Source organism: Electrophorus electricus, chromosome 13 (genome assembly GCF_041902795.1).
Source record: "Electrophorus electricus isolate QZ-2024a chromosome 13, ASM4190279v1, whole genome shotgun sequence".
NCBI classification, from domain to species: domain Eukaryota; kingdom Metazoa; phylum Chordata; class Actinopteri; order Gymnotiformes; family Gymnotidae; genus Electrophorus; species Electrophorus electricus.
In genome coordinates, this window is record NC_137509.1 from 27,644,029 (window position 1) to 27,656,521 (window position 12,493).

Consider the following 12,493-nt stretch of genomic DNA (forward strand, 5'->3'; position numbering starts at 1 on the left):
TGAAATCCCCAACCACAATAAGTGCAGCGTCCCGGTGCTGTGCCTGAAACTGTGTGAGAGCCTCATGAAGTTCCCACAGTGCAGTGTCCATGTTAGCCTGAGGTGGGATGTACACGGTGTTGATGATGACCGAAGTGAACTCCCGAGGAAGGTAGAAAGGGCGAAGTTTGAGGGCGAGCAGCTCCAGGTTGGGTGAGCAGGAGCAGGCGAGAGTAACAACATTGGCATTGTTGCACCAGCTGTTGTTTACCATCACACACACTCCGCCGCCTCTCGACTTCCCCGAATCTGCCATCCTGTCCATGCGGTGAACCGAGAAGAACTCGGCCGGCTGGATAGCGTGGTTTGGTACCGCTGGGTTCAGCCACGACTCAGTGAAGCAGAGGAGATTGCAGTCCCGAATGTCCCTCTGGAACTTTATCCTGGCCCGGAGGTCATCGAGCTTGTTATCCAGAGACTGGACGTTGGCTAGCAGGATGCTGGGTAAGGGAGCTCGGTGTGCCCGAGCCCTCAGCCTGTTCCTGACGCCAGCTCGCTTCCCTCGCGGCCTTTTCCTCGCCCCGCGTCTTCTGTTTTCCCTCAGGATCTCCGTCGGCCATCTTGGGTCCGGGGTTAGAGACGGCTTGAGGTGAGTGCTATGTAGATTAAGAGAAATAAGGGCATCTCTGCTGTACGAGACACGTGCCGTGGTGTGTAGAGAAGGGCTGCGGAGAAGTCAGGGGTAGCGGGAAGAGCGAAAAGAACGAAAAAGATAGCGAAAAGAGCGAAAAAAGTGCCAGGTGTGGACGGAGCAGTCGTGACGGCAGCCGACCTCACCGGCGCCATCTTGGACTGTTGGTGTAGCCATTGTATTTGTTTGTCTAGCCCATGTTAATCTTCATTAGCATAATTTCATTAAATGTTGCACAAAGTCCAGGGAGTCTGTGCATCCTGTTCCATGCCCTGTGGCACTCGGGCCATTACAGTTGCGCTGTCGGTTGGATGGAGTTGTGCGTGTGTGACTGTCTCCTCTGTCAGTCGGGAGGGGCTATATGCGTGAGTGTAAGGTGATCCCTGTTCCTCAGCTGGGAGGCGTCGTGTGGGTGTGTCTGAAGGAGCTAACTTTTCTCTCTCCCGAGTGCTGTTAGAACTCACTCTCCTCTCCCTTCCGCAGTTCGCTTCTACGGTAGTAGCCTGCTAAAATACAATGTTAGTACTCATGCGTTTTACATTTCACACTTGTTTGTTTGTTGTCTTAAAAGATGTTCATCATTTCAAATCGAATTTTTTGAGTTTTTTATAGCCTTACATTTCCTTCATCCATGCTCCGCTTTTACCATTACTCAAATGGAACCCATTTGTATTGGTAGCCATCCCCCTTGGCAAGTCGAAAACTAAGCTTTTCGTGTGTAAGAAACGTATCATAACATATCAGGGACGGTATTTTACTTTGGAAATACGTTTTCTACCTTTTTCACATCATAATGTATATCGCTAATTAAGAAGGACATAATAAAATAATCTTAACATGTTCCACTCGGAACCTCCATCTCCAACAGTGCATGATACAGCTGCTTAACAGTTTATATCTGATGACGAAACGTCATACAGCCGATCACCCCCTACTATCTGATCTTGTCTACTAAACACCATTCACCTCCAAACGATTACTTTCCTTTGTGTCCATAATTTTCCTCTTTACTAAAAACGTGTGTTACAGATCTACGTCTATACGTACTAACACCCTCGTAGACTGTAAAACAGTCTCTCGTCTGCCAGTCAACTTTATCCTCTTATTCCCAAGCTCTGTGTTCCCGAAGCTGATTATCTCTGCAAATTTCTAGGGTTAAAAACAGCAATCTCATTCCAATTTAAAACCGCTACCAATTCTGACTGCCAAAGTTATATCCCCACGGAAGTCTTTAAAGCAAGTAATAAGTTCGACCCATGTGTTTCAATCAATAAATTAACATCCATAAGTTTATTTCATATGTTCTTCAAATCCAACCATTCTAAGATGTTTAGGTTACCTAATATGCCATTTACCTCACTTTAGGCGAACAAAACAAACAAAATGTAACATTTATGTCTTTGCGTGCTTTTTTTCCCCTTCTTTTCTCTTTTATCTGTCTCTCTCGCTCTCGCTCTCTCTGCACATTTTCTCATCTCATGGTTTCTATCACTTATTTTCATAGCATGGTCTTTTCATAGTTGTTTTCCTTTTTATAACCTCTTTTCTCACTTTTTCATTTTTGTACACCAGCCATTTTTTTCTAACTATTACTCCTTTTACATTTTTTTTTACTTTTAACAGTCTAGTCTCATTCACCAACAATCAGTCTGCATTTTCTATGACCCCTAGCCCCAACCACTACAATACTCTGTGAATTGTCTGAAACTATGCAGAAACTTCAAAAGGCATCTGCTTACCTTAAAGATTTTGGAAATTTCAGCCCTCAGACACAGAACAAAGCAGTTCTTAGGTCATTCATCATTGGGTGCTGATAACAGCGCGGGTCCACAACCAAAGATCCCCGTAGTACAGGCCACCAATAAATGTTGTTCCTAAAACGCCCAGTCAATTAGTCTTAAAGTTAAATACTTTCTTAAAGAAATACTTTGCTTCAGGACTCATGGACGACAAGTATCGAGTATTTTCTGTCCTGGCTCCAAGATGGTGGAATGAATTCCCACTTGCTGTCCGGACAGCAGAGTCCCTTGCAGTCTTCAAATGCAGACTGAAGACCCATCTATTCGTGGAATATTTAAAGGATAACTGACACTGCTCCCATATTGACTGACTAAATTAGTACTTATTGTAGGGTATTGTTTATTACACTGATGTTGTTTAACACACTCTAGCACTTATTGTTTATTGCACTTATCATTGTTTAAGATAGACCTTATGCGTTTTGTACTTCTAGGTATCAGCATTGATCCCAGTATTCTACAGTATTCTAGTTCATTGGTATGTTGGACTCTAACCTACAGTACTGCACTAGGATATTCTATAAGTAAATGACAAACATTTGTAAATCACTCTGGGTAAGAGCGTCTGCTAAATGCAGTAAATGTAAATGTAAAATGTCTAATACGCATATTAGGCCTCTTTTCCCTGCTAACACTCTATTACTTCATTTCCCCCCTTTTGTGACTTTGTCACAAACCAATCTACTATTCTTTTATGCTCTTTTCTCTTAAGCTTGTCCTAAAGAAGATTGTTTGTCTATGCGGTCCTGAGCCTGGTGGAGAGGTAATACATCTTACCCTGAGCTCCACCAATGTCTACTCAGGATCCTTTGCTGAAGCCTGCAGAGGCCTCTGCCCTGTACGCAAATCATTCTGAAAGGACAAAGACTCTCTATACTCCCTTATGTTTTATGTTATTAATATGTCTAATGCAATGTTAGGCCTCTTTTCCCAGTTAACACTCTTTTTATTACCTCAAACTTATGCTTATTTTGCATCTCTTCTAGGTGTTGTATTTTAGCAGTATTCTAGTTCAGCAGTATCTTTGTCTCTAACCTACTGTACTTGCTAGGATACAGTAGCTGACAAAGTATTTTTGTAAGTCACTCTGGATAAAAGCATCTGCTAAATGCTAAAAATGTAAATGTAAACGGGGGGTCGCATTAATACAGAATCCTGTTGTTGTGAAGCATAGTGTCATAGCATATAAATTCATACTGTACGTATATCAACTTGGCAGCTCAGCTCAGCCAATCAGATTTTAAGGCCAGATCCCTCTATGCCTTTTTATACTTCCGGCCAGCTGCTTCAGCAGTGCGCAGCGGTGTAACTAACCAGCTGAAATCTAGAACTGTGAGAACTGTTCTACAGTGACACCCTTGCTGACATCACAAGTCCAGAGAACCATTAAGAAAGAAGATCTGTCTGTTTTAGTGCATTTGACATTTCTTGGTCCGTGATACCACATGTACTTTATAAAGAACGATTAAACGCATACTGTGTCGCTATGGGACAAAAACATAGTGAAATGAAAATCAGCCCTCTGCCAACGGAACAAAATAAGTCAGAGCGGCAGAGGAAAAAGAAAAAGCAACTCTCTCTGCCAGCCATCTACTTCAGGATGGCTGCCCTGCTGTGCATCTCCGTTGCAGAGGACGACTGCTCAGTCAGCTGTAGCAGGCAGTCTTCACGCAGGAGCACTCGGAGGCCTGGATCAGCTTCTTCGAGACCGACGTCCCGGACCATGGAAAACTGTCCTGCGAATACGGTTAGCGATCACAGCAAGAGTGCTGAACGTGTGGAGACTCACTCAACCAGCCAAAGAAAGCACAGTAAACTAGCTAAAAAAGTGCAGAATCCGGCTACTGAAAATGAGCCTGATTCCTGGACAGCTGTTTCCCAAACCCAGAGATTCCCGACATGGCAATCGAGAAATTCAGCAACGAATACACCGAGAAGCCTTATGATGACGCCTGTTGAGGAAATCTGTTTGGATCTGGACACCCTGTTTGCCACTCCACGAAGTTCCGAGTGTTCATTTTCAAGTAGAAACAGCCCTACTTCTTCACTGATGCATTTCGACTTACCTGGTGTGCCCATTTATGAGCTGGACCACACTTTGACTGTCCGGGACAAAGCTAGAAGTCACTCGCCTGATCTTAAAACGGACACGACCCCACAAAGCCGCAAGTGTGCGTCTGCGCCTTTGGCTGGACGCAGAGCTGCTCTCTTGCCCTCTGCTTTGGACTTTCTGCCACACGACGTTCCTCCTTCTGAGCCAGCCCAATCTCGGACCTTCCTGGATGAAGCTAACAGTGCAGCCCTCTTACTTGACCTGGAGGAACTGAGTGCGAGGACGCCTGAGCCGTTCAACCTGGAAGAGCGGGACAGCTGTCGTGGCAGTGTAGCCTCCTGGCCTGCACATCCGTGGTCTGAAGACAGCCCTTGTGCAATGCTGAAAACCAGCCTTAACCTTGACTGAACATTTCAGTCAGCCTGACATCGCAATAATATCCCGATATCTTATGATATTTCAATAAAAAGCATGAATAAAAATCACAGCAAGCCTTATGGTTACTGTAGGACATATACATACCCAGGGGCAGCTGTTATAAATGGGCTAGTGGGGCTAAACCCTAATCAGAATCGTCAATACCACATTCTTACCATTCAGACCTTCTTATATGTAGTTAAGAAATGCCTCGAAGCAGATTATTTTGGACTTCTGTGGACCCAAGAACAATAGCATCACTTAAAGGTCATAATAAAAATACAAATTGGCTAAGATGGGCTGATTTGATCTAGCTACAAGCTGCAGATTCACACAGCCTATCTAGCAAGCACATTCTGACATATCACACACACTGAAATCGGTGAAATACTCCAACTGATTAGATCTTCTTGGGCTAATTTTTTTAGGCCCACAATGTCAAGCTCCACCTTCCTGATATCTACATTTCAGTACTGTTTGAAAAAGACTGGCTATAAAAAGCAAATCGCTGACTATTAAAATGTAAAAATGTAAGAAAACACATGGAGGGCTCATTAAGAGTGAGCACATTCATAACACGTGGTCAGTGTTTGTAGTCGTTTTTGTTTATCTAAATGTGTCCTAGTCTGTTTATGCCTGGGAACAACCGCAAAGCATTAGTTATCTCGCTTTCGTTGCTTAAAGAAAAGCCAGAATATTTATATTTTTCTTTGGTTGCCTGTTTGTTTTGTTTAGTTGATGATGATAAAAACATCTCTGCCACATATTTGCCATATAAAAGATAAGAGAAATATATGTGTTTCAAATTTGATGTGAGCGTTCTACGACGTTAAAAGTCACATCCGTTTTTCTTTGTTTCAATAGGCCTTTAATCTGATGGTCATATATGCCAGCATAAATAAATAAAATGCTGAATCGCATAGATCATTGATTTGAGGCTGCTGTCCTTCCACTGAATGTTGTGGAAGCCTTTTGGAAGTGCCTCATTATTGCTGAAGAAACCCTTGTCACTACAATATAGCACATTTCCAAGCAGGAAATAAACTGTAGGAATATCAAATGTGGAATCATGAGGTTTACAATTTTTTGTTCCTATATAGATGCAAATGATTCTGATGAGATTCTCTGTTCACTCTGATTTCCAGCGTGAGAAAGGTGGACGTGTTCGGCACTGCGCTGAAGCCTCAGCAGTGGACATTTCCATCAGATACTCTTATATCAGCTTGTATCGAAACAAGGTGGCGATATGGAGCTGGACCAACAGCTCTTCATCCTGAATGCAGAGGGACTGGGCTCAACCACGTGATGTCCAGGTGGGTGTCGGCCATATGCCTGTCACATTTGGTCCTTTATATTGATTGGTTGTCCTTCCTGCAGCAGTGGTCTTTGGGCCACCTCTCATCTCACCCCCCTCACAGGCTGACGCTTTTATCCAAAGCGACTTACAATTACAACTGGGTATAACTTGAGAAACAGAGGGTTAAGGGCCTTGCTCAGGGGTCCAACAGTGGTAGCTCAGCAGTGGTGGCGCTTGAACCAGCAACCTTCTGATTACAAGTCAAGTAGCTTAACCACTGAGCTACCACAGTTCGAGATGAAGGTCAGCTAGTTCACCATGTGACATTAAATCAGGTTTATTGGCAGAGACATTGAATTTGACATTTTTGGAGTAGGTATTATAGTTAATGGACTGGAGTAAGTTCCATTACGTAAAATTGTATTTTGAATGAATGAATTGAACAAATGCAGTTTGTCACCTTTTGTACACTGAGGAAGTAATAAACTACTTCTGATTTCACACAGATACTTAGTTTTACCTGAATTATATTTTTTATGGGTGTAAAGCAAACTGTTTTGTATTCGGCATTCAACGCGTTCGAATGAGTCTTCTGTTTTGTTTAGTTGTGTAACGCTGAGCGGTAAGGAGGCAGACACGTGTGCGGAGAATAGCGAGATTTAATAGGGACAAATACAAAATCAGTCGTTTAAGCAGTCCAGGGTCAAAGAGCCAACACAGAGAGCGCGGCGATACACGATTAAACAAAACAAGCACACAAAGGCATGAAAGCAAACAGGGAAGCAGGCTATAACTAAGGCTAGGGAAAACTTAGGGCTAGGAAACACGGAGCACAAACCAACACCCACCATACGAATAAACATGCAAACATTCATTGAACTAAACACATACACCGATCATTCAAAATTCAATAATTCAAATGAACAGCAAAATCTAAGGGAACAAGGCAGGGTTTAAATACAATCAACTTCGCAAAACTAGAAAGAAGGACAGGTGTAAGCAATCGAACAAAACGAAACTATGGAACAGAACGGAACTAAACACAAGACAGGGAAAACACGGAACACCGAAGACGGAAGGGACTGATCGTGACGAGTTGTTTGTTTTAAGAGACTTTTCTTATTCTTTTTGTATATTTCCAATTGCTCTTTAATAAAGCAAAGTATTTCTTATCCGATTACTTGGTTAGTTGATGGCATAATCGGGAGAATACTCGATTACTAGAATATCCTATAGCTGCATGCCTAGTGTGCATATATGAAATAAATGGAACCAATGCTAAAGTATGGCACTGAAACAGAGAAGGTCTCTTCTGTGATAAGCTCTGGAAATAAACTGATGCATACCGACGTTTGTAATGTAAACCTGACATTACAAATGTAAACCTGGAATTACCGTTACAGTATCTGAACTATAATTACTGCTGATGCAACAAAATGGTCCAAAATTAATTATGGAAATAACAGAGCGCTCTTTAACTTCAACACCACAATAGCTGGCACATGACAGTTTCATAGAGGAAGCCTTTTTCTGCCCTCTGCATTCTTATAAATGACACTAATATAGTACACACAAATATTTGCCAAGCAAAAAGACACTTAGAATGATACTATCAGCAAATCAAAGATGGCCCAGAAGCTCCAGGTGAGCATGAGTAGATACTGTACCTCGCTGCTGGCAGGAGTCCACAGACAGCAGTGAATGCATCTGTGTTTTATTTGTCTGCTGCAGGTAAGTAGGTCAAGAATGGCTCACCTAGTGTGTGTGTGTGTGTGTGTGTGTGTGTGTGTGTGTGTGTGTGTGTGTGTGTGTGTGTGTGTGTGTGTGTGTGTCTGTCTGTCTGTCTGAGTGCATGAGCGTGTGCAGTACCTTGCAGGCCACATGGTGGGGACAGAGCTTCCCAAAGCCCAGAGGAGGCTGGATACTCCTAAGCAGGGCCACCACGTCCAAGTGCTTTATGAAACCCTGTGAAGAATGCTGGAGTGAGAAAAGAGGACAATGAAGAGAGACGGCAAAGCGAGACATAGAGGTGGAGCTTACTTATGGAGATGGGGCTTACATATGGAGGTGGAGCTTACTTATGGAGGTGGGTCTTCTTTACGGAGGTGGAGCTTACTCATGGAGGTGGGGCTTAATTATGGAGGTGGGCTTTACATGGCTTCGGGATCATACTCTGACCAGATCCTTTTGAACTCATCCAAGTGATGCGATCCCAGAATTGACCAACCATGTGTCAAGTAGTCAAAATTGTCCACGACGACAGCAACAATGAGATGGATAATCTGGGAAAGGTGATAAATGGACACATCAAATAAAGAGGAATGGCTTACATCTGAATTAAATTCACATGAAAGTAAAAGAATTGCCCATTACCAAGAAAGCACAGAGCATGAAGAAGCTGCTGAAATAGATGATGGCAAAGTTGCTGCCGCAGGTGAATTCCTCGCCGGGCTCGTAGTCTGACTCTGGATCACAGCGTTTCCCTGGCAATCTGGCCAGCATAATCTCCTGCCAAGGCTCCCCTGTGGCACACCTATGTACGCACGCACACACAAACACGCACACACACACACACAGGTGGGGATGAGACTCATCCAACGTGAGTGCAGTTTCGTCTACGCTCCCGCGGGCTGTGAGGTCCACAATGACTCCCCTGCTGTGCCTCCTGCTGGCTCCTCTGCTCCCGCTCACCTAAAGAGCAGCAGCACTGCTTGGAAAATCGTCTGGAAGTTGTTGTTGCAGTAGATTGATGTGTGGTCCTGCATGGCGATCTTCCCCAATGTCTGCTAGGGAGAAGGACAGTCAGGCAAGCACCATGTCCCTGAGACGCCTGCAGAGCAGTGGGTTCATGTTCGGTGCTCTTCAAATGACGTGTATTTGTATGTTCACACTCATCAGAATCCGTATTCCCTCCCCCACCAACCTGCATGCCAATCACAGCATCGATGAAGAAGATCATGGAGATGAGCAGCGCTACATAAGGGAGGGCCTTTGGGACAAACAGAAGAAAAAAATCTCATTTGAATTCTCAGTTTTTGTGTGTTCAGATAGAGAGAAGAAAGTGTGGTTTGTTTGTTTTTTTTTGTTGTTGTTGTAGTGACCATTGACCTGAAGAGATTTCACAAAGGTCCAGAGGTGTGTGCGGATGCCTTCCCCCTTGCTGAGCATCTTAACCGATCTCATCACACGAAACAGACAGAAAAAAGCGATAGACACCCGAGAACTGTCTTCAGAGCTCTGTGGAAAAGGAATTAAGAGAGGCAGAGGCTATATAAAGAATTTCTATGAGTAAGATTATCTGATTGCTGTGCCTAATGTCTAGTAGATCTCCAAGTTTATAAACTTGCAATAATATCACCTTGCTGACAGTCTTAAAAATTCAATTGCAGAGATGATTATGACAAGTATATAGTTGTAAATAATTTTTGCTGATTACCGATTAGAAATAAGGACTATAATGAAAGAATAATCTAAAAATGACCTTTGCCCTTTGACATGGGATCACATCATTGCGGAGACTTACGTGGGCCAACCCTCAAAGGTGGAGACAGTGAAGAGGGCCATCATGCCCATCAGCACGTTTATTTGAAGTTTGCGGGCGCAACGTTCTGATTGACATTTTGCCTCGAGAGGCGGAAGTAACGAAAATTGCTTGGGTTAAACGATTGATTGATTAATGAATGTTATTGGATAAACAAGGCAACTAAAACAGTTACTAATGTTAAGTGATGAAAGAGTCCGGTAACACAAACGGCTTGAGTTAAACCTTAAATGACATGACACAAAGTTGCTCAAATTATTTAATTATATACCACTGTAGTATTTAGTTCACATGCATTTGTTGTTTACACCCTCATAGAAACTCCCTTGGTCATGAATGATCAAACTTGATATTTGATTTTTAAAAATATATCAAATAAAAAAAAAAGATGAACAGCACCCTCTAGCGATGAACCTCAATTATTTCAAGATAACTGTAAAACATGGCTAGGTTAAGTCAGCATTAAAACAAAAAATGCTCAGATTAAATTGTGTCTCATAGCACGCAGCTGAGTTTAAAATTAAACACAATGAAATCAAGTTAAATTGACCCAGCTGCAACAGGCTCAGCAACCACATTTAATTTCACCGATTGGTCAGTTAGCCAGGCTATACAAAACAGGCTATTGTTAGAAATTCTGCACATGTGCTTCACTTAGCTTCACATCTCACACTGCTTATAATTATAAGATAACGTATCCACGTTCGTAATAACGTGGTGAAATCTGCCAAAAATGGTCAAAGGGTCAAACTGCGTGAAGTGTGCCCAGGCCAAGAGCTACTTTGCTGGGCATGACTGTGTGACCTCTTGTGCCTGGAAGTCTGGTTGTAGTGTTATTTAAAGGGTCAAACTGCATGAAGTGTGCCCAGGCCCAGAGCGACTTTGCTGGGAATGACTGTGTGACCTCTTGGGCTTGGAAGTCTGGTTGTAGTATGATGTGTCCAGGTTTAAGGCTACTTTGCTGGGCATGTGATTTAGAGAGCATTGGAAGTCTGCATGCTGTATTATTTAAAGGCTCAAATCACAAGAAGGTGTGCCCAGGGACAAAGTGCCACTTTGCCCTGCATGGTTGATGTGACACGGTGGGCCTGGAAGTATGTTTTTTTTCTATCTATCCATTCACTTGAAGGGGCTCAAAGGGCCCGAATTGTGCCCGGGCACGGAGCTAGGTCGCCGGTCATCAGCACGTGCGCACTTCGACCCTTGAAAACATGAGCCCCAGGGGCCGCGCGGCATCGGATGTGCACGGCCTTCGAGCTACCGACTGGGCACGAGAGCTGGACCCATTCGGGTACAGAAGCCTTTCCGTCACGTGCTCATTTTCCACGCCAGCCTGCGAATTTAAAACCGACGCGCATTTTGTTCTTTTCCCCTTTTATCCTTTCTTATCTCTCCGCTACTTTGGAGAGAAGAGAGACCTCTGTATATATACTATATACTGTTTATGTAGTACCTGGTTTAACACTATACCCTCAGCTTACTCTAGTCTGCAGATGTGAAGAAATTAAACAGAATGTGCATCTGTGTATATGTGCGCACCTGTATGTGTGCCCCTGTGTGTGTGGGGGGGGGGGAGAAGCATGTTCTGGTTCTCCTGCAGCAGAATGCAGCACTAATTGCCAGGCAAGACCTGCATGTCGCCAAGTCCAGGTCTCTACACCTCTGCACTGTTTCACTCACACATCAGCATGTGGGATGAGCAGGACTAAGACCTGCAAGGGATTTAACCTTTAAGAGATAATCTGTTCAGAACATCCTAAAACATTTTAGGAAAGTTCTTAAGGGCTATGGTAGTGTTATTCAAATGAGTTGATGAAAGTTTGTAAGGGTTACATTAGGGTTGATCGAATGAGATCATTCCATATGACCTCTGTAAGGCTTCATATAATAAGTGCGGTTAGCCTCACAGATGTACTATATCTGTAGCCTTTAACAGCAGGCTACGCTTCACACCACGTCTCTTCTGCCCTCAGGCGGTTGGCGGAGGAGATGCCTAACCTGCAGGAGTACCTGGAGAAAGAGGACATCGAAAAGAAGCTTCTGAGCCAAACCAGTGAGGAGCTGCTCTGTAAATAAAATGTAAATATCTGTATAATATGTAAATAAAAGGAAGAAGTGGTTGTATAGTGTAGTTGTTTGATTATAAATAATCTCATAATTTTATCCACAAATTCTTATACATTTACATAGTAACATTCACTCATATACTCAAATTCCATATGATACATAGAAAACGTCCACTTCATCTATTTTATAGTTTTTTCCTGATCGATAATACAAAAAAGAAAAAAAAAAGAAAAAAAAAAGATGAACAGCACCCTCTAGCGATGAACCTCAATTATTTCAAGATAACTGTAAAACATGGCTAGGTTAAGTCGGCATTAAAACAAAAAATGCTCAGATTAACTTGTGTCTCATGGCACGCAGCTGAGTTCAAAATTAAACACAATGAAATCAAATTAATTGACCCAGCTGCGACAGGCTCAGCAACCACATTTAATTTCACCGATTGGTCAGTTAGCCAGGCTATACAAAACAGGCTATTGTTAGAAATTCTGCACATGTGCTTCACTTAGCTTCACATCTCACACTGCTTATAATTCTAAGATAACGTATCCACGTTCGTAATAACGTGGTGAAATCTGAAAAAAATGGTCAAAGGGTCAAACTGCGTGAAGTGTGCCCATGCCCAGAGCTACTTTGCTGGGCATGACTG

General features: G+C 43.0%; 1 protein-coding gene across 1 annotated transcript; it reads right to left on the minus strand.

The window, feature by feature from the left end:
• Positions 1-6,152: 6,152 nt before the first annotated feature.
• On the minus strand, positions 6,153-9,419 carry LOC113591038 (voltage-dependent L-type calcium channel subunit alpha-1D-like). Its single transcript, XM_081694427.1, has 7 exons — positions 9,345-9,419; positions 9,160-9,225; positions 8,928-9,019; positions 8,610-8,769; positions 8,392-8,518; positions 8,106-8,203; positions 6,153-6,212 (listed from the first exon to the last, which is right to left on the minus strand). Exons 1-7 carry the CDS (start codon positions 9,417-9,419, stop codon positions 6,153-6,155), a joined length of 678 nt encoding a protein of 225 aa, XP_081550553.1.
• Between the last annotated feature and the right edge of the window lie 3,074 nt (positions 9,420-12,493).